Source organism: Phascolarctos cinereus, unplaced genomic scaffold (assembly GCF_003287225.1).
Source record: "Phascolarctos cinereus isolate Bilbo 61053 unplaced genomic scaffold, phaCin_HiC Scaffold_5;HRSCAF=322, whole genome shotgun sequence".
Lineage (NCBI taxonomy): Eukaryota > Metazoa > Chordata > Mammalia > Diprotodontia > Phascolarctidae > Phascolarctos > Phascolarctos cinereus.
Genome location: NW_027555958.1, coordinates 130,177,693 through 130,199,945, shown reverse-complemented (window position 1 = coordinate 130,199,945; position 22,253 = coordinate 130,177,693). Strand labels below are relative to the sequence as shown.

Below are 22,253 nucleotides of genomic sequence, written 5' to 3'. Positions count from 1 at the left end.
CATTTTCATCCCCTCTCACCCTCCTCCTACCCCAAGAAACTGGTTCATTCTTGCGCTGGTATTAGAATTGCACTATATAAGCCAAGAGATTACTACCTCTCCAGCCATATAGAAGGAGGCAACATGGTACAGTGAAAAGACCACTGGCTTGGGAGACAAAGGACCTGGGTTTAAATCTCATCTCTGATAGTTACTATTTGTTTGACCTTAAGCAAGTCTTTAACCTCCTTAGACCTGTTTTCTTAATGGTAAAATGAGAGGTTTGGACTAGATACCTGTCTTTCAGCTATAGATTTTTGACTTTCCTATCTCAATTTCCTTATTTACAAAATGAGAGTAGAACAGATGATTACTAAGGTCCCTTCAAGTTCTAACATTAAATGAGACAATTCTAGTCATAATGATGTAGTATGTGTACTTGGACACAAGGTCAAAAAATGCATCAAAATAGTTTCTTATTTTTTCTGCTTGCAAACCAGAAAATGATTAAAATCCACTTCTGGCATCATTTCCTTTAAAAAGAAATGTTGGCTTATTCAATTAATTGAAAAGCTTATTATTATTATTTTTTAATCTTTAGGAATAGGAGCTTGACCTTCCACAGTTGCCATTTTCTTTGATAATTGTCCCCCTTCCCTTAGGGTCTCTCCCCCTTCCATTGCTGTGGGAATTACAAACCAATTTCCCCCTTGTCAAATCCTTGTTGTTGGTGCTTTGCTCCTTATGTTGCCATGGGAGACAGCTACTCAGCTATCACAGCCTCCATGCTAGTATCCAACTTCTTACTTCCTTATGGGTCAGAAGAACTTGGGACTCAGAACTCAAAGCGACAACTAATACTATTTCAGCTATATTATGAGTAAAAAGTTTTGTGGGCTGGCTTGGACACTGAGCAATCCTTTTACAATATTGCTTCTATAGGAAAATCATTCAAAGTTCAAATAACTGACTTGCAAAGTGTATTTAATACCTATAAATAAAAGTTTTCTATCCACCCTCTGACTGTGTTCAAGTGGATTTGGGGTCTAAAATGTCTACCTTGGCTATTTACACTTATCAAAATAACATAATTGCCAAATAAAGACCAATCCAGATTTCTAGACTCACCTCTCCCTATGCTACAGATTGCTTTATTCTACATAATACATTATTTAGGACCACTATTTGTTATTGGAGTTTTGTTAAAATAAAAACAGCAAAAAGACATTATATTATGAATACAATTATTTTAACCTTTGTTAAGCACAATAAGAATATCTGGAAAGTATTAGAAACACATATTTTTAAAAATCAAATGTAAAGGAAAATAAAAAAGTTTGGGAAGAATATCTAGGGAAAATAAATGCAAAAGCAGAAAAATTGAAATGTCAAAGCTCAACTACATGATCTATTTTATTTCTAAGACAATACATATTTCACCCAACTTCGGGAAATGAATTGAGAAACAAATGAAAATAAGGTTTAGAAATATTTGTTAAATTACCTTAAATCAGAATTACCGAATACCGTGATTAAAGAACATCAGAAATTAGATGGTCAGTCACTTACTTAAGATGAGAATATATCCATCCTTAAGTTGTATATGAGTGTATTAAAACTAAATTTAACTTTTTTTTGTAAATCTGACTTTATATAGTTAGCTAGAATGTATAGCAATATCTTTTTAAAACATAAAAAGAACATTTCCAGACGTTACTAAACCAAGGAGTCTGAATGCTGAAGACTGCTAGCATTCCTAAAAATAAACGTTTTATTAAAGAAGCTTATTTGCTTTCAATAAGGCTTAGATACGCTCACATTTTTAATAAGGCAGAATGAGAAAAACTAGGAACGCCATCTGAAAGTGTGGAAACTTTTGAGTACACAACTAGCATTTAAGACACAGGTAACTATAACTATCTTACAGAATCCGTAGCTTTTCACATATATTTGTAATAAGAAACCATGTAAATTTTGCCATTGACTAACTTAGAGAATTCAGGATTGGAAAATAGAACCACTAAGGCAAGCATCCTTATATGATCTGGCAAGCTTCAAAAGATTACTTATATAGTGATTTAACTCTATCTAAAATGTGATAATATGTAAATGATTTGCAAACCTTAAAAATTCTAATATAAATGCTAGAATGTAATCTAATCACAGCTTAGGGAAAATTTGGCTTCCAAGATGAAAATAACAGTATTAATGACATAATTAGAAAGAATCATTTAATACCTTAAAATGAAAATAGCATTAACTGGAAGTAAGCTGTTATTGAATGTTTGATCGTTTTGTTTTTGATAGCGATTTGCCATGCTAAGATTCTGCTTAGAAGACACTAACCCAATTTCCCTCCCCTCCCACTTTAACACGAGTTGAACATTCAGTAAAAAAAAAATGAAAAAAAAAGATCCAAAGTCTACTAAAATGAGTGCAAAATAATGGCACGCCATGGGCATTAAATAATAATCGCTCTCTCTGGCTGATTTCCTTTTTGCCAGCAGCTCTGATACAGATGGGAATTCTTTCTGTTGAGAACAAAATAAATGTCCCCAGTTATCGAAAATCATTGCTGAGCTGCGTTCGTAGGAAGGGGGCCCAGCCACCCGGGTGCCCCATTTTCCGGACCCGATGCTTAAGCAGAGGACTCCGGGGCTACCCTGGCCCCGAGGCGCAGCCGTGCGTCCCCCACCAGCGCCAGGAGCTTCAAGACGGGTTCTCCAGGCCTCGAGCCAGCCTTTGTCCTGTGGGACGCCCAACATGGCCTAGCGAGGGGATGGACGGACGTCTGGACGCTACACCATCGCTCTTCGCTGGTTGGAATGTAGGAGCTAAACATTCAAACAAGGGGTCTGAAAAATTCAGGCAGCGAAGCGATAGTCTGGCAGGGGGCGGGGTGGGAGCGAGTTTTTGGGACACTACACACAGAGAGGAAGTCATCACGCGGGGCGGCGGCGGAGGGCGAAGCCGCAGGCCAACCGGCCCTCGGTCCGTTTCGGCCTGGTGGCAGTGTAGGATCAGGGGAACGAGAGGGGCGGGGACCAAAGGATGGAAGGAGGGCAACTGGCGCTGGAGGCACGCGCGACTGCGCAACCGTCCCCGGCTCTCGAGAAGCACCGCCTCCGACACGCCCTCTCTCCCCTCCCCCCCACTCTCCCCGGGCGCGCCGGCGCGCCGTGCCGTCACGTGACGTCTCCGCGCGTCCACGGGCTCCGCGCTGCGGGGTTGTTGGCTGGAGAGAAAAGACTGCGAAGTGGCCGCGGCGGTAGCCCGGAAGGTGGGGGCCGGGGAGAAGTCGGGGTGGCTCGAGGCGGGCGGGCGGAGGCGCGAGGGGTCCACGAAGGAGCGTGGGAGGAGACTCCCAAGTGTCACCTCTTCCTTCCTTTCTCCCCTCGCCTCCCCTTCCGCAGCCTTCCTTGTCCCGTTCGCCTCCGTGACGTGCCGTGATTCGGGCGCTCGAGGCCGGAGGGGGATCGGGTGGCTGGGGGCAAAGGGTGCGGGTGCGTAAGCCTGACGTCCCCCGCTGTGTCGCGGGCTTTGGCGGGCCGACCAGCGGTGGGGAGGACGGGGATGGGGCTGGGCACTCCCTGGCCCTCGGCCTTCTCTCCTTCCTGCTTTGGCCGCTTCCGAGGGCCAGAAGCCGGCGGCGGCCGTGGCCTTGGCCTCTGTCTAGCCCCCGGCCTCCTCTTTAGACGTAGGGAAGACGCCGGCCGCGGCTGTCTCCTGTGCGACAGGCGGAGCTGCGGCCATGCCGCCCCGCGGGGGGCAGTGCAGCCGGGGCGGTGTCGGCCTCGGCCTGGAGGGCTTCTTGGCGGGGGCTGGAAGGGGGCAAGCTAACTTACCCCGTCCCTGGGCTGCGGGTAGCCCGGAGTTAGGGTAGGCGCGGTCGGAGTCTTGGGGGAGGTCACCCCACCCTCCCTTCAGCTCGAGGCTCGTTTTCGTCCCTGCTCGGGGTCTGTGGTGTTGTGACCAAGGCCCCGAATATGGTCCCGGCCTCGATCTTGTTACTGGTTTGGAGAAACTGGTGATAATTACCCTTCTGTGTCTGTCTGTCTCTCTGTCTCTCTGTCTCTCTGTCTCTCTGTGTCTCTCTCTCTCTCTCTCTCTCTCTCTCTCTCTCTCTCTCTCTCTCCCTCCCTCCTCTCTCCTCTCTCCCTCTCTCCCTCTCCCTCCCCCTCCCCCTCTCTCTCTCTCTCTCACCCTCCCTCTCTTCCCCCCTCCTTTTCTCCCTCTCTCCCTCCCACTGCTCTACATCCACCCGCGGGGGAGGACGGCTCACCCTCCCACTTCCTTCTCACGGTTTAATCTGGCCTTGCGGACTTGCAGACCTTTGTTTTGGTGGGAGTTGAAGCGACCGGCTGATCAGTCTTTGGAAAAAAAAACCTACCGAAATTTAGAATTCACACGGTGCTTCAGAAAACAAAATGTGTTAATGAAGTGGAGGCGTTCGCTAGGTGCTTTGGTTTGCCGGGTACAGACTTCTCGTTCCCTCCCTCTCTTTCCCTCTCTCTCTCTTTTCTCTCTCTCTCTCCCTCCCTTCCTCCCTCTCCCCCTCTCCCTCCCTTTCCCCCCCTCCCTCCACGTTTCTTACAAAAGAGTGTTGTTTTCTTCCATTGTTGTAGCTTATTTTGTTCTCTGAAGGCTTCTGGAGAAAGGCAGATTTTGAGGGTGCGGGGAGATGGAACAGTCTTCATGGGTAAAATCTGAAGATGTGTAAGTTTTTTCCACTTACTGACAGAATTTGCAGACTAACGAAATGGATTTCGAATTCACTCATTTTGTGTGATGGTGCTTTGCTCACCCCCACGAGTCGTCTGGCTTTGTTAAAGTGGCCCTTTAATATTCTATTTTGGAAGTGCGTACATGCTACTTGGGCTAGATCCTCACTTAAGCAGTATATAAAATGTTGAGGTGAAAGGGAACTGAGTCAAAATGCTACACAATCAACACTAAAAGAAATGCTATCTTACATACATTGCCATTTCAGGGGCCAGTCATTTTTCTTCTACATTTGTGCATATCCATCCCTTTAAAAATAGAGCACTGAAACTGTGAGAAGTTGGCTCTCTCTTTGGTCATTGAAACTAGCCGGCTTATTAAGATTGCCTTTAAATGGGTATAAATAAGTATATTTACAATTTTTTCCCCCAGTGGTAACAGAAAAAAACTCAGAAAATAGCTGCTGTTGGGATTTGATGAAAATAGGTCAAGTAAATAATTTAAAAATTAAAATTTGATGTCGATGGTAGTTTAAAAATTGAGTTTTAATTTGCCAACACAAATGTCAGATTTTTTCCTGTTGCTAAATCTAGTACGTATTTTACTAGAGAAGTTGGAATTGGCCAAAATGAAATTGTAGACAAAATAAAAATGTATGAAACTTAACTAAAGTTTATCTCTTTATGTTTTTTGTTATGTCTGAGATACATGTTGGATGTTAATCAGTTTAATAGGATTGTAGTGGTCACATAAGAATAATACTTCTAAATGGTGAACTGAGGTAAAAGGGAGAATAAGAATATTTTCTCTTTTTTCTTCTATTATGTGGGTCAACTAGGGGAGTATAATTTTTTCTGTGCACTCTAAAATAAGTTCTTGAAATGATGGAAGATAATAGAATACAGGTTTTTTTTTTATTTTTGAATTTAGTATAAATTCTGCAACTATAATTTCTATACTTTCCTTGATAAACTAAGATGAAACTCCTGACCCCACTTCCAATAGGGAATTATGGTTTGAGGTTTTTTTGTTTTAGTTTTTTCATTAGGGTTAAGAGAGTTTGCTGAGCCATCTTTTTTTTTCCTTTTATCTGTTTATGACCCCTGATCACATTTTTCCAAAACATCTCGTTAAGAGTAGACACCAGCTTATTAACGTAGCTTTAACCAACTTAGTGTATTTTTTGTAGAATAATAACTCGAAGATTTAGCTCTGGAAGGGACTTTAGAGTTTATTTAGTTCAGCCCTGTTATTTACAGAAGAGGAAACTGAGGCCCCAAGAGATTAAATGACTTGCCTAGAATCATACTGACTGTATATTACATCAAATAACCTGGAACTATTTGGTTAATTCAAAGAAAAACTGTTAAATGTCTGTCTAGTGTGGGCACTTAGAAACCTTAGAATTGTACAGCTGGATTGAAGCATTAAAGACTAACTTGTCAAATTTCGCGTAACCTGAACCCTTCATTTTATGTTATATGATTTAGAGTTGTTCCTCCATATCTTACAGGTGACATAAGTTTTTAGAGGTTAATTGACTTGCCCAAGGTTACACAGCTAGTTTTAGGCAGAGCCTTTCATATTAATAAAAATATTTGCAGATAATCAGATTGATTTTTTTTGTTTGATTAAAATGCAGAATATGAGGAGAGCTTAATATTTTGTGAAATGGGATGCAGCACTGACATTTTAAAGAGAGAATTTAAACCTTTAATGTCCCCCTCATTAGAAAGATTAAGGTTGTAAATAGTGTCAAACTAGGAAGGAAAAGTTCTCTACTTGTTAAATGAAGTTGTGGCCTGTAGCTGGGAAGAGGTGGAATACAGTTAATTGAAATTGGTTTTAAATCAAGACTTTTGCTGTAAAGCATAATTTGTACTTTAGCAAATGTTTGTAGAGGATGATAGTAGAAGCTAAAAAGGGAAATATTAGACCATTCATTTCCATCCAAAAGGGGAGAACTAGAGAGAGAGAGATACAGACAAACTTCGGGGTAACTTGCTAGCTAACACCAATTTTCTCTTTGCCTTTGCTTCCCGGACCTCTGTCTCAAAAAAATTAATGTGTTAATTTCACTAGATTAACTGAGGTTGAAAGGGTTTTTTTTTTCCCCACATAATTTGCTTCAACTTTTAAAAATTTAAATTTTGGGGGATGGAATATTTTTGAAATTATATTTTCCATTAGAAAAGTCAGGGGAAAGCTTAACAAATAACTTATATTTGTTTGTAATACTAGATAATTTAATATCTATCCATTAATTAGTATCATTTTAAAGATAAAAAGCAATCATTTTTCTTAACGCATTTAATTTTTCTAACAGAAATACCCTGAATTTTGTTAGAGCTTTGATGGAAACAACAACATTGTCATCCTTAAGTTAACTGGTGATATAAAGTCAATAATGCTAGGTAAGTAATAGTTAATCTTAAGTGGTTCACTTAGGTATGATTTCTTGTGTGGGTGAGAGTGAGATTTTTCCATTAGGTGAACTACTTGTTTTATTAAAGGTAGAGGCCCTATATATTCACTGTCTTTTTTCCTTTTTTTTTTTTCCTGTAAAGACTCCTTGTCAAGGAACAAAGAGATCTAATTTTAGTTTTCTCTCCTGTCAGCTTACCTAGCCATTCTATCTTTCTGTAAATGCAAACAGGCACTGAAAGAACAGAAAAGAGTTGGGGAAAGGTCATATATAGCCTACAAATTTCTAATTAGTCCCTAAATCAAAATATTGTTTAATTACTGCTTTTGTAGTTAAATCCAGTTGAGCATTTTGATTTATAAAATAGCATTAATGCACAGTTTATATTAGATGACTCTCCAAGTTCAAAGATGCATTCCCCTTTTAAAATTGCAGTGTACTTAAATTATTTTAAGGTTGCTAAGTTAATTTCCTTCCTGTAGTTCTATGTTTGAACTCTTAATAGGTTTACTTATAGATAAATCCATATATTATCACCTTTTGGTCAAAAGTAAAAGGTAATTTCCACCCCTTACATCATTCAGTAGAGGTGGGGCTTTGTTAATTTGTTTTTTATTTTTAATGGTAGTGGCTATACAATGTAGGCTTCACACTTGGCTCCACTGATTCCTCACTTGTGACCTCCAGTAAATTGCTTGATTTCTCTAGATTGTAGTTTTGTCATCTGTAAACGTTGGTTGGACTAGATATCTCATTGACCTCTTAATACAGATTGTTCCCATGATACATATTTAATTGGCCAGTTTGGCAATTAAAGTTAGGCATGCCTAAATCATCTACAGCTTGGTATCTCGAGCCCATTTTATAAATCAATTCATTTTTGAGGAGATTGGTATTTTAAAGTGGCTTCAGCTTTTGATTTTGAATAGTTTGTGGTATTGTTTGTTTCATTGCCTGAAAAAATATATGAAAAAAATTTTATTTGACCTACAGAGTCCTCTTTTCACTTGTTTTGCTTCACTGGATTTTTGACAATTTTTTAAAAAAAATTTTTATGTCTTTTATTTTAATTTATTTTATTTTGATTAGACAGTGGGGTTGAGTGACTTGCCCAGGGTCACACAACTAGTAAGTGTTATGTATCAAGGCTTCATTTGAATCCAGGGCCGGGTGCTTTATCCACTGTGCCACCTAGCTGCCTCAATTTTTGACAGTCTTTATCAACTCTACTCTGGATCATACCAAGGGTTATGGATGTTGGAAGAACTGCAGTGACTCCCAAGATTTGGTATATGGGGAGATTGGAATATTCTTGATAATGCAGATTGTGAGCTGTTTTAGTTTCAGGGATTGGACATGGTCTTCTTTCATTTGTGGCTTTGTTTTTTTTTAGATGATTTCATCTATATGGGGAAATTCAGGTGAGAAGATTTCTACAAATATAGATTGGTGGTTTTTCTGTAACTTAGTTTTAGAGAATTCTGTGGGGTATTAATGAGAGGTTAAGTGATTTATCCAGGGTCACATAGCCCACATGTGCCAGAGATAGACTTGAGTCCAGGTCTTCCTGACACTGTGCCTTGATTTTTAGATATAATCTGGTTTTTACAAGGTATGTTCAGATTGATGAAAATTTTTTGCAACAAAAGCAAATAAATTCGAGCTGTGATGGCCAAAATACAAATATAAAGATAAATATAAAATAATTTTAAGAATGTGCCTAACCCTCTGTGACTGTCATAATTAAGACGGTCTTAAATGACGTAGCCCTATGAAAGAAGAAAACAACAGAACCATGAGGATTTTGAAAATCAATGGATAGAAGTTGTAAGATAAATCTAGCAATTACCTTACTTTCCCCACTAAAAGTGGGATTAGGCAAGTCACTTAGTTTCAGCTTCAGTTTCCTTATCTGTAAAATGAGGATGGTAGTACTATCATAGATTGTTCTAAAAACTAAATGTGATAATACATGAAAAGTGCTTTGTAAATCTTATATGAATGTTAGCTGCTATTTCTGTCTTATAGGTCTCTCAAACAATAGTGATTTATGTGGGTAAATCACAGCTCTTTATTTTATAGATTTTAAAAAGAGGAAAGTAAAAAGAGGGTGTACAACACCTATTGCAATCTGAATTTGTTAGAAGTTTTTTCTGTTTTTTAAATTCTCATTCTTGTGCTGGGATTTTACCCATTTTTATTTAGTATTTGAGACAAAGTGTTCCTAAGACTGTTTTAGAAATATTCCATGATCACAATACTCAGAGCCAAATTAAGAGCCCAAGTTTGTGGGCCTCCTAAAGCATCCTCTAAAGAGTATTTAGAAATTTAAGAAAGCCATTTGATCCAAGGAGAGTTCATCAGATTAGAAAATCTCATTAAGCACCAACCAGATACTTGGTTTCAGTTCTTAAAGGCTTGTCTCCAGAAATGGTTAAGTAAATTAATAGAGGATTATTAGAAATAGAGTAAATGAATTAAGAAGCTTGGAAATAAGCTTCTACAAGGAAGGCAAATTTTGAAATGACATCATTCTTTATATAGCATTCACAAATCGCTGCTTTTCTCTTTGATCAAAAAGTAAAGTGTGATGAAAATTAAGTGTTGAAGATTTATCAATAAAAATTTGCGCATTTTAGAGGAAAATGTTAGATATAAATTCCTGGTGGTGTAAATCATGATTTCAATTGTAAAAATGTTATATATTTTTAAAGGGTATTTTTCTGCCCCTAATAAGGTTCTTAAGGATAGAGAAATAGGGTTATTAATAACAAAAGCAATACCTAAAGTGTTATGGTATTAATCTGATATTATTCGAGAACTAAGAGTCCCATGTAAGTTTTCAAAAATTTTACTTATTTGAGATGTACTTCCTCTGAGTGACCCAATGACCGTTAGCCATTTTGTTAGTATACCAAACATAATTTAGCCTTTTAACAATGAGCTCATCTTTATTTCATGAGATACTCTGCTGTTCTGTCATTCAATAATGACCTTGAGAGGTTATTGATATGTTTGATATATAGAGTTGCTTTTCTGTGAATGGTTTCGTACTGTCATACTATTCATTCCTGTCCTTTAAAAACTAGTTTTTGTTTCTGCCATCATCACTTTGTCCTTACTTTTCACGCCTGCCCTTTTCTAAGGTACTGTTGACTTCTTGTCAGCTGAGGAACCAGATAATTGTACTTTGGAATTTTGTGTTAAAAATAAGAGCAAATAGATAGTGAGAGATGGTTTGTGTGGGCCCTACTGTGAGTATAGAGAATGATTTTAGTATGCATTGTGATAGCTCCAGTTTGCGTGTTTGAGGTCTTTTTTGCTTCCAAGTTCTGTTGCAAGATTTCCAGATAAGTAACCTTTGGTTAAGTAAGGTATTGCTATAATTACCATTGTACTACATAGCCTAAGTAATGTAAGATTTGGATGTATATTTGTCTTTATTTTCTCTACTAAGTTGCAAACTCCTTTAGGGCAGCGATTGTTTTTTTAAATGTATCTTTGTATCTATCTTTGAGTTCCTAGCATAGTACCATGCACACAGTAGGTACTTAGTTTAATTTTTTTTTTAATCTGAAACTTAATTCTCTGGGAAGTTTTACTCTCTCAACCAGAAAATGTAAAGATGTATGAGACTTTTAAAAATTACATTTTTTTTGAGTCAGCAAAAATCAGCTTATCTTTCCCATGCCTATTTCCCTAACTGAGAATGAACCAGGCTGGGGGGTGAGAAACCATGCTATAAACATGTATACTCAAGCAAAATGATGTTCATATTGGCCATGTTTAAAAGAGAAAAATGTATATAAATATGTGTATATTTGTGTGTCTATGTATACATATACATGTCTCATTCTATGCCCTGAGTCTTTTACTTCTATCACAAAGTAGCATGTTACATTATTAGTTGTCTAGAATTATTACTGCTCTTTATACAAATCAGAGTTGTTAAATCTTTCATAGCTGTTTGTCTTTACGATATTGTCACTGTATAAACTGTTGTTTTGATTGTGTATATTCTGAATATGTTCTTACAAATCTCACATTCCTCTGAAACCATTTCCTTCGTTACTTGCAGCACACTAGTATCTTATCACATTTATATGCCATATATAACTTGTTTAGCTATTCCCCTCAGATTCCACTTATTTAACACCTCACAAAGAGCTATAAATGTTTTTGTACCTCTTTACAGTTCATTTTGCTTAGGACTAACCCCATTCAGCAGGAGAGTTTTAAAAATTTACATTTTATTAATGCTTTTTAATATCAGTCATTATTTCTTCCCACTTACATTTTTGTGGCTCCTCTCCTCCACTCCCCTGAATCGAATTTGTATCAAAAACCTTTAAGCAAAACCGGCAAACACAGCAAAGGCATTTAATAGTGGATATACCACATTCTATATCTGTAGTCCCCCATCTCCTGAGAGACAGTAAATTTTGTTTCATCTTCATTTTTCCTGGACTGAAATTGGTCATCTTAATCAGAATTTGACCTCCTTCTAATGGGTTTTTGTTTGTTTATACTGGTTCTGCTTACTTTGCTTTGTAATCATTTCATTGTTGTCTTCCCATGATTTTCTGAGTTCCTCATTTATAGTTTTTTTTTTAAGCACAGTAATCTATTAAATTCATATGCCTCAGTTTTTCTAGCCATTCCTCATTTAATGGATACGCATTATGTTTCTATTTTTTGCGATCAACAAAAGTGCTGCTGTGGATATTTTTTCTGCCTTCAACATCCACAGATAGTATATGTCCAGTAGTGAGATCCCTATGTGAAAGGCTATGAACAGTTTAGTCATACTGTTTACTTAATTTCATTTTTTTTTCCAAAAAAGTTGGACCAATTCACATATCCACTAACAGTATATCAGCATACTTTGTCTTCCCATATCTTCCAATGTTTATTCCATCTTTTATCCTCTTTGGTTTTTGTTGGGTGTGAAATGAAACCTCAAGAGTTTTAGTTTAATTTTAGTTTCCAGTTACTAGTGATTTGGAGTAAACTTTTATATGGTTTTTGATGGCTAACAATATTCTTGAAAACTGTTCATAGTCTTTGACCCTAAAGTCAAAGACTTTGACCCCTTTTCAGTGGAGAATAACTTGGTCTTTTGTGTCAGTTCCTTTATCTAGCTCTGATATCAGAGATAATTGATTCGAAGATTTTTTTCCCCACTTGACATATTTGCTTATTTTATCTGTACCAATTTTTGTCATGTAAAAGCTTTTTAATTTAGCATATTTGAAATTGTCTACTTTGTATTTTATGGCTCCCTTTTATCCCTTGTTTGCCTAGAATTTTCACTCTAAATAGGATTGTCTTTGAGGTATCTCCTTTGATTTTAGTGTCTGACCTTTTATATTTAGGTCACTTAGCCATTTGAAGGTTAGTTTTTTAAATGTAAACAATATTTATAGCCAGTTTCACAAAGGAGCTATGTTCTGTTGCTATTGCTAATTTGTTTTTTTAAAAGTTATTATTTTCGGGGCAGCTAGGTGGCGCAGTGGATAGAGCACCAGCCCTGCAAACAGGAGGACCTGAGTTCAAATGCAGCCTTAGATACATAACGCTAGTTGTGTGACCCTGGGCAAGTCACTTAACCTCATTGCCTAGCCCCCCCAAAAAAAAATAAAAGGTTATTATTTTCCTGAGATGTTTTGTTTTGTTGGCCAATAATGTATCTTGTAAATGATCTCCTTACGTATTTCACTAATTTTAATCTTTATTTTCTTCAGTTCACACAGAAATTAATGCAAGTAGGGCCTCCCTTTGCAACACAAAGAATGAACCAGTAGTGAGGAAAAAGTGCTTTAACTTGACTAACTGCCTGTGAAGAGGATGTTTTATTCATATAACAGACATCAGTGGGGTCTATGATAGAAATGTAAGTATAACATCACTTTTTGCCTGAAGCTGGTATTACTAAACATATAAATAACTGTAATGAAATATATTTGAATTTACATACTATGAGAAACAGAATAACTAGCTGGTGCTTTATTCTTATGATTTCTGTTGAGAAGCTCAGAGGTTTAAATACTTTACTAACATTGAATCTTGGAAATAGCCTCCTATTTAAGGTAGGTGGTAGTTTTTATCCATATATATAGAAGGCATCATTGGGACCCAGGTCCTGAGTCTCTAGAACCCTAAAACTAAAAGCATCTCAGGGTCATCTAATTTAGTTAACTCTAGGAAGTGACATTCATTCAATTAGGAATAGATTCTACAGTTTCTCTTAATAGTTCTTTATTTAAATACTGGTTAGATTTTGGGAAAGTTGGGGAGAATCTCTTTTGGGGGGAAAAGTTGGTTATCAGCCAGTTCAAATAAATTCAGCTTCTTGGAGTACTATAACTGATCTTTTGGATTTGCTAACTTCTGTATTGCTAGCTTGCTCAATTAGTGGCACATTATGACCTATTGATTTCTTTTTGAACGTGTGCGATCAGTGATTTCCTATTTTCTACTCGGTTGGTTTTGGGTCATAAGTATGTTTCTTTGCATTGGGAGGAGATATGTCACTGTGAGAGGCTTTCAGTATTTGAGGTAACTATTGAGTGTCTGTGGTTAATTTACACTCACTGCTGTAGAAATTAAGTGAATTTGAGTTTTGCACAAATGTGACTGTGTTTTGTTATTTCTGATCATTTACTAAGGAAGAAGTAGTGGAAAGAAAAGAGGTTCAGTCTAGAGCTTTGTGGTATAACCATAGCTGGGATAGGAAGGGGATAATGATCCTGTAAAGGAGACTTCAGAGTGATCAGACATATAGAAGGAGAACCAAATTAGAGCATTGTCATGAAAACACAGAGAGAAGAGGGAGGTTGAGAAGAGTGAGAATTGACAAAATTGTCATTAGATTTGTTGATTAAGAGATGGTTGGTAACGGAGAGAAAGCTGTGGTTTTGAGTGAAGAGATTACAAATCTGACTGCAAGTGATAGGGAAGTGAGAGAAGAGCTTATGGTAAACTCTTTTTCCTCAATTTAGTTACAGATTTAGAGCTGGAAGGAAGCTTAGAGGTCATATAGTCCAACACCCTCATTTTACAGATGAGGAAGCACAGGTGAACTGAGTTGCTCAAGGTAAGGAGCAGAGCTTTAATTTGAGCTCAGGTCCTCTGATTCCAAATCTAGTATTCTTTCTACTGTTCCATGAGAAATATAGAAAGACAACATGAAGGATAAGTGAAGATCAAGTGAAGGATTTTTGGGGACGGGGAAACTTAGATATTTGTAGGCATCAGGAGAGGGACCACTTTTCACATTTATAATTACAGGAAATATAAATATGTAAATGTAAGTTTATTTTGCTAACTAAGGTGACGTGATAAGCCAGTCTACATTCAGATGTCAAAAATTTTACATTACCAAACCATGAAATAATTTGTAAGAATAATTAATGATAATGGAGTTAGACACAAATTTGCTTTATATCTGTTAATTTGAGCTTTGTTGTAAACATAAAAATAAATTGATACTTACTATGGTGAAAAGAGCTATTTTGGAGAGATAATTTTTATTTTATTCTGTCATGAAGTTTTCTCCCTCCCTCTTCCTTTTTTGCATTACCCGTTTTAATCAAGAGTCATGAGAAAATAACTTTGAAAATAATCAGTAGTTGCTTGTTTTCTCAATGAGGGGGGAGGGAAGGGAGAGTTTGAAGCTCAGAGTTTTAAGAAACGAATGTTAAAAATTGTTTTTACATGTAATTGGGAGAAAATAAAATACTAAGTAAAAAAATAATTAGTGAGTTTCTTGAATTAAACCTTAAAAATTGTTGAAAATAAATTATTAGACTGACTAGCCATGCCAGTGAGGGGATAGCAGTATGTTGGATTATTCAGAATGACCAGTGACAAAAAAGCATCTGACTTTAAAACCATTTTGTCCATTATATCTGAAGAACGATTTGCTAAATATGGGAATTTGACACCATCAACTTCTCATTATCTCTGCCAGTAGAAGAGTAAAGGCGTAGATAATGCCAGAGTTATTTATATTTGACTTAGTTTATTGCATCATAGGTAATGCCAAAGTTATTTATATTTGACTTATTTTTGCATTGCAGCAAGTAGCCTTCCTATTCCTAATTTCTGGTTGATACTGAGTGCAATCCATAATTTAAAATTTCTGTGGGTACTGGTCGTTTGTAAATCCTTTTTAAGTTATCTGCAGCATTTGACACTGTTGATTGGTTAATTGCTTTCTTCTCTTGGGTTTTTTGTTTGGTTAGGTTTTTTTGGTCACTGCTCTTTTTCCTGCCTAACCACTTCTTTGGTCTCCTTTCTTGAGTCATCATCTGTATCCTTTCCCCTGATTGTAGATGTACTCCCAAGCCTCTGTCCTAAGGCTATCTTTAGGTAGTTTCTCACTTGGTCACATCATATGCTCCCATGTATTTAATTATCATGATTATGTAATTAACTCCCAAATCCGTATAGGCAGCCCTTATTCTTCTTAACCCCAATTTTAAACTGAATGTCCCTTAGGAATCTAAAAATCTGCATGTCCAACACAGAATTAATCTTTTCTCACCCTTTGTTCAATTTACCATTCTCTGAAAGGCACTACAGTCTTTTCAGTCTTACATATTTGTAGTCTCTGTTGTCATACTCAACTCTTCTGCCTAATGTATTGCTATATTTTGTTGATTCTACCTCTGTCACATTTCTCATATCCATCCTCATCTCTCTACTCACATGACTACAATCCTAATTTGAGTTTTCTATACCTCTAGAAAGGACTGTTGAAATAGCTTCTTTAAAGTTTTCCTTCCTTAAGTCTCTCTCCAGTTCATCCTCCACAAGACTACCAGAGTAGTTTTTCATAAAAGCACAGGTCTGATTATGTCAGTACCAAGCTCAGAGAATTCAAGTGGCTTCTTATTTCCTTTATTATCAAATATAGACTTCTCTGTTTAGCATTTAAAACCCTTCAGAACCTAGTTCCAGATTGATTTTCAGGGCTTATTATGCGTCACTCCACTTCCTTCACTCTACACTTAAGCCAAACTGTCCTTGCTGTTCCTCACAAAAGACACTCCATCTGTTGCCTCTGCACTTTTGCATAGGCTGCTCTTCATGTTTGGAATGCACACCCTCTTCATTTCTGCCTCTTTAAAATGCTGGTTTCCTTCAGAGCTCATTTCAGGTACCACTTTGTAAGTGAAATCTTTCCTTATGTTCTAAGCTGCTAGTGCTTTCCTTCCCCATAATATTGTTTCCCCTCAATAAAACCTGAAGTCCTTAAGGGTAGTGACTGTTAATTTTTTCTTTATATTCCCAGCAAATAGTAAATCCTCACATATATTGGAAGTTTGATTATGAGAAAACTGGAAAAACTAGAAGTGAGTCTTAATTCTTTTTTCATTTCTTGCTTGACCAAGTCATCTCATTTTCTTGCTACAAGCTTTCTCTCTCAGGTAGGTACCAAATAGTTATCAAAACAGAACTGTCCTTAACTCACAGAGCTGCTTATTTTTCTGGCTAGATCCATTTATTGAGGAGAAAGTCCAGAAAAAGGAAGAAATTTATTAGGAATTTGAGTGTGTGTTGTTGAGAGGCATGCATGAAAATGTGCGGAATGAAGTATGGAGCAGTCAGGTGGCACAGTGGATAGAGTGTTGGGCTTGGTGTCAGAAAGATCTGAGTTCAAATCCCACCTCAGACTCTTAATAGCTGGTTTGACCTTGGGCAAGTCACTTTGCCTTTGTTTCAGTTTCCTTCAACTGTAAAATGGGGATAATAATAGCACCTATCTCCTGGAGTTGTTTTGAGGGTCCAGTGAGATAATATTTTCAAGCTCTTAGCATAGTGCCTGATACATAGCAGGTGCTGTGTAAATGCTGGTTACTGTTGTTATCATCATGATGAGCATGGCAGGGTTGCTAGTTCTTTTTCAGCACCGTCATGTTAACAGCTCTAATAAAAACCTTTAGAACAAGTTCTAAAGTATCATTTTTTTTCATTCCTTAATCCATTAATTCTTTGCCTGATCTTGATTTTTTTTAAGGTTGACTATTACAAACTTAATTTAAGTATTTGTGTAGTTGCAACCTCTTCCATCACCCACTTAAAGTAATCCTTAAAGCAGAAGTTCTTAACCTTTTTTGTGTGTGTCATGGACCTCTTTGACAGTGTGATGAAGCCTATTGACTTCTTCTCAGAATAAAGTTTTTAGGTCCATAAAATGCCTAATACTTAATTGAAATATATTATCAAAATTTTAAAATTGAAAAAAAAATTCGTGCATCCCAACTTTAGAAGTTCTGCTTTAGGGCCACAGACACTACCTGTGGCAGGTTAGACAAAAATCAGTGCTTCAAAGGCATTCTCATTTTGTATATGGCCACTGGAAAAACAAAAAGGACAGTGTGGTATTGTAAAGACATAGTTGTCCTCTCAAGACCAGAGTTCAGGTTCTTCCTTTGACACAAAGTGGTATTGTGGCCTTAGGCAAGTTAGTTTACTTCTCAGTGCTCCTGAAGAATCTCTAGGATTATAAATTTCAGAGCTGGATCTTGAAGGATGGGCAAGATGTAAAAGACAGGAAGAGTCATTTAGTACATGGAGATTGATGTGTACAAAGACATGAGAAATGGGAAAATGTATGATATATTTAATTAAGTTTTGGCCAAAATAAACCCAAACTGCTTGAAAGGGAATAGTAAAAGATTAAACTACAAAGAGATTGTGGGCACCTTTGAGTGCCAGACTAAGGAGTATGGACTTCATTTAGTAGACCATAGAGAGCAGTTAATTTTTTTTTCGGCAGTAGAGTAATAATCAGAACTGTGTATTAAAAAGATTAATCTGGTAACAGTGTATTCAGAACACTTAAGTTTGCTTATGTAGTTTAAATAAAACAATGTAAACCTTTGGTTGTTTTTTGTATGATTGTTTTCTTAATATATCATGGCAGAAGTATCCCCTAAATATCCATAATCTAAGAGAAAATAGGTCACTTCCATTTAATTTTGCGATTAAATGGTTCATTTACCTCTGGTTTGAAAAAACAGTTTATCCTATAGTTTTCTTATAGAGCCACAAAATTAATCTTCGGGTGGGAGGAATCATGGCTCTGAAATATATGGTATACTTTCTAAAAATAAAATATATACTTGGCTTCTTGTAGCATATCTGTCGCTCTTTGCTTAATATCATATGCTCTGTGGCTAGAACTAAGGCCATCTCAGATAGTATCTGATTTGGACTTGGAATTTTTTCAGATAAGTATTGGGAGCTTCCAGTGAGGAAACTCCTCCTACCAATGTATCTTAAAGTCTTATAAAGTTGGGCATTGAGAGGTTGTGATTTTCCCAGGATTACATAGACATTATGTGTCAGAGCCTGGACTTGAATCCTGACTGAGGTGAGCTTTCTCTATCCACAATATCTTGCCTGCCTCAAATATTTAGAATTTTTTTTCATGGGGAGAAAAACTGAATAAATAGTGTTTCTGATGAGTGGTTTTAAATCTAATTGTTTAAAGTTAAATCTACCCCACTCTTGAAATTTTTTTTGAGTAGTGTTATGAAAGAGGCTCTAGGTCTTTTCAAAGTCTGTATTCAAAGTGTCTCCACATTAAATTGCCATGTTCATTTTCTTCTAATTCCTCCATCTCATGCTCTTTTCAGACAATTTATTCAGTATTGCCTTTAATCCAGAAATGTCCCATATTACTCAGCTTAAACACTCTCCATTCAAGCAGTCCTCAAAATGTATATCTTTCTTTGATTAATTGGGGAAAAGCAACTAATTTCCATGGAACTCTGTGTGTGTGTGTGTGTGTGTGTGTGTGTGTGTGTGTGTGTGTGTGTGTGTGTGTGTGTGTGTGTGTCTATATATGTATGTATGTATGCAACTATAACCATGTTTAAGTAGTAGTGTGGAACTTCAGCCCCCAAAGTCAATTCTGTTCTTAGCCTATTTCATTTACTGCCTCCTCTTTGACGTTAACTGTTCCCCATCCTACCCTCACTCTCACCCCTAGGACCTGCAGTTCCTTTGGTATAGGCAACTTGTACTTATTATGCATCACTCCACTTCCTTCACTCTACACTTAAGCCAAACTGTCCTTGCTGTTCCTCACAAAAGACACTCCATCTGTTGCCTCTGCACTTTTGCATAGGCTCCTTGTACCTGAGCAGGTCACCTACAGCTTATTCTACTTCTGGTTTTAGAGTTGCCTGGGGCATGAGAGATTAAGTGACTTCTGCTGGGTTATACTGTGGGATTTATCAGATAGGAATTGAACCATTTCCAATCCACTAGGTTTTGTGACCCCTTACTTTTATATTAGGGATTCTTAACCTTTTTTTGTGTCTCATGGATGCCTTTAGCAATCTGATAAAGCTCTTGGACCCTTCCTCAGAATGTTTTTAATGTTTAAATAATATATTTGTGATGTTTTAAAATAAAATATATATGATTAAAAAAGAAACCAATAATGTTAAAATTCAGGTGGCAAAATACTTTTTAAAAATTTAACATACCCTAGTTTAAGAGCCCTTTATATTATAGTTATTTTCATATTTGTGACCCTTCTCTACCTCCCACCTCACCCACCTTCACTTACAAGCTCTGTTATAACTATCCTCAGTGCTTTGTACATCTTAGCTATTTAATATATATTTTATGGAATTAATATAGCCTATGGAATAATTACACACACACACACACACACACACACACACACACACACACACACACACACACACACACACACACACACACACACATATATACACATACACACTGATACCAGTAGTTATAAAAGTGGTCCTATTTTCCATTATCCCTAACAGCTAGTGCCTGCCTCTCTTAAGGGGTACCTTGTATCTCCCATATAGGTATTTTGTATATGTCTGTTAATGTATTCCCCCCTTCTCAACCTCCTTTTAGCCCATTGCCTAGCACATAAGTTTTTAATGCTTGGTGATTGATTTAAAAGGTCATAAGATTGAAGAACCGATTGGCAGCCTACATGTATTTCTTTAGTTTTGTTACTTTTCCTTTCCCTTCTTTTCATTTCAAGTTACTTTATATTTGTGACTTTCAGTTTTGTTTGTCTTGTTTGAGCAGGGAATTGGAAAATTCATTGATCCTCAGTAGATAAATGATTATAATGTACATAGACTTTTTTGTTAGTTTTTGTGACTGGATGATTTTGAAAACAATTTTTATATACTATGATAATAAATGTCCTTTCTCTTCTTTAGGATGGCTGGCTGTGGTGAAATTGATCACACAATAAACATGCTTCCCACGAACAGAAAGGCAAATGAGTCCTGTTCCAATGCTGGACCTTCTCTTACTGTCCCTGAATGTGCCATTTGTCTGCAAACATGTGTCCACCCAGTCAGTCTTCCTTGTAAGCATGTATTCTGCTATTTGTGTGTAAAGGGAGCTTCATGGCTTGGAAAACGATGTGCACTCTGTCGGCAGGAGATTCCTGAGGACTTTCTTGACAAGCCAACCTTGTTATCACCAGAGGAACTAAAAGCAGCAAGTCGAGGCAATGGAGAATATGCCTGGTATTATGAAGGAAGAAATGGGTGGTGGCAGTATGATGAACGCACCAGCAGGGAATTGGAAGATGCTTTCTCCAAAGGTAAAAAGAGCACTGAAATGTTAATTGCTGGGTTTCTGTATGTTGCTGATCTTGAAAACATGGTTCAATACAGGAGAAACGAACATGGACGGCGTAGGAAAATTAAACGGGATATAATAGATATACCAAAGAAGGGAGTGGCTGGACTTAGACTGGACTGTGACTCTACTGCGGTTAACTTAGCAAGAGAGAGCTCTGCAGATGGAGCAGACAATATATCAGCCCAGGCTGGGGCTTCTGTGCTACCTCTAGTGTCTACTTCAGTTAGACCCTTAACATCACTAGATGGCCAGTTAACAAGCCCTGCAACACCTTCACCAGATGCAAGCACTTCTCTAGAGGACACTTTTGCTCATTTGCAAATCAGTGGTGACAGCATGGCTGAAAGGAGTCACAGGGGAGAGGGAGAGGAAGACCATGAATTACTATCTTCAGGCAGGGTACCAGCACCAGACGCCTCTGTGGAGGAAACCGAATCAGATGCTAGTAGTGATAGTGAGGATGTGTCTACTCACATTGCACAACACTTATCTTCAACTCAGCAGAGACATTTGGTTCCAAATGTAAATCAGATAGCAGCTGATAGACCTGCAGCAGGGGGTGGAGCAGTGAGTGCCAATGTCAGGTCTAGAAGACCTGATGGACAGTGCACAGTAACTGAAGTTTAAAGATGTTGTCAGCCACATGTTCAAGAATACAAGTACATCTGTGATGGTATCTGTAAATTTCTGCCCATGAGACATTACACTCATCCCCTAGTAATGTATTTTGGGGTTAGGGGGTGGGAAAGGGGAATGGGAAGAATTGGCCTGTAGCTAAAACGTCTAATATGTCTCTGGAAAATTTATTTAAAAGTCAGGAACTTGGGTGTTGATTGTTGAACGCTATTTAGCAATACCCAGTTTTTCTTCTAAGTCTTTTTATTTTGTAGTGGGGTTTTTTTGTTTGTTTTTGTTCTTTGAGATCCTCAATCCTTTTGGCCACTGTATTTCTCTGTGCATTAACTGTCGTCATTATCTGACTGTTGCATTGTGTCTTATTTCTCTGCATGGATCGACATATGGAAAGAACACTAACTTTGGAAGCAATATGAGATGCTGGTTATTGATAAGAGCAGGATGCCTAATTTAATATGAAAATAGATCATGTTTGGAAGTTATGAGGGATATTTTAAATAGACAAACAGCAACCATTTTATCTTGCAAGTTCTCAAAATGAAAATGTAAACAGCTAATAACTTCTGTTCCAAATCCTGACTGTAACATACATAATAGTGTTCCCATAAGCTTTGATGTCTAGTCCTTGTAGTTTGAGGTTTCTCCTAATCTGTCTCATCTTTTTCTTTTTTTTTGTTATAAAATTTATAATTTAATAAATAGTACAGTTTGTCAAAATAACCTGTGGTTGCTTGTCCTTTGTTGGAATCTGAGGGGGGAAAGGAATTTTTTTCCCCCAGAACTTGTTTCCCCTAAAGATTGGTGTATTTGGAACACTAGCGTAAGA

At 37.4% G+C, this 22,253-nt stretch overlaps 1 protein-coding gene across 10 annotated transcripts; it reads left to right on the top strand.

The window, feature by feature from the left end:
- The first annotated feature begins 3,168 nt into the window (after nucleotides 1-3,168).
- On the top strand, nucleotides 3,169-22,147 carry RNF146 (ring finger protein 146). Of its 10 annotated transcripts, none has more exons than XM_078155158.1 (5): nucleotides 3,169-3,259; nucleotides 7,028-7,115; nucleotides 12,871-13,019; nucleotides 16,425-16,485; nucleotides 20,359-22,147. In XM_078155158.1, exon 5 carries the CDS (start codon nucleotides 20,360-20,362, stop codon nucleotides 21,416-21,418), a length of 1,059 nt encoding a protein of 352 aa, XP_078011284.1. In that variant the 5' UTR covers nucleotides 3,169-3,259; nucleotides 7,028-7,115; nucleotides 12,871-13,019; nucleotides 16,425-16,485; nucleotide 20,359; the 3' UTR covers nucleotides 21,419-22,147. The 10 variants fall into 10 exon arrangements, with proteins under 10 accessions (XP_078011284.1, XP_078011285.1, XP_078011283.1 ...); XM_078155159.1 differs by lacking the exon at nucleotides 16,425-16,485 and adding an exon at nucleotides 14,128-14,222; XM_078155157.1 differs by lacking the exon at nucleotides 16,425-16,485 and adding an exon at nucleotides 8,520-8,547.
- Nucleotides 22,148-22,253: the final 106 nt, after the last annotated feature.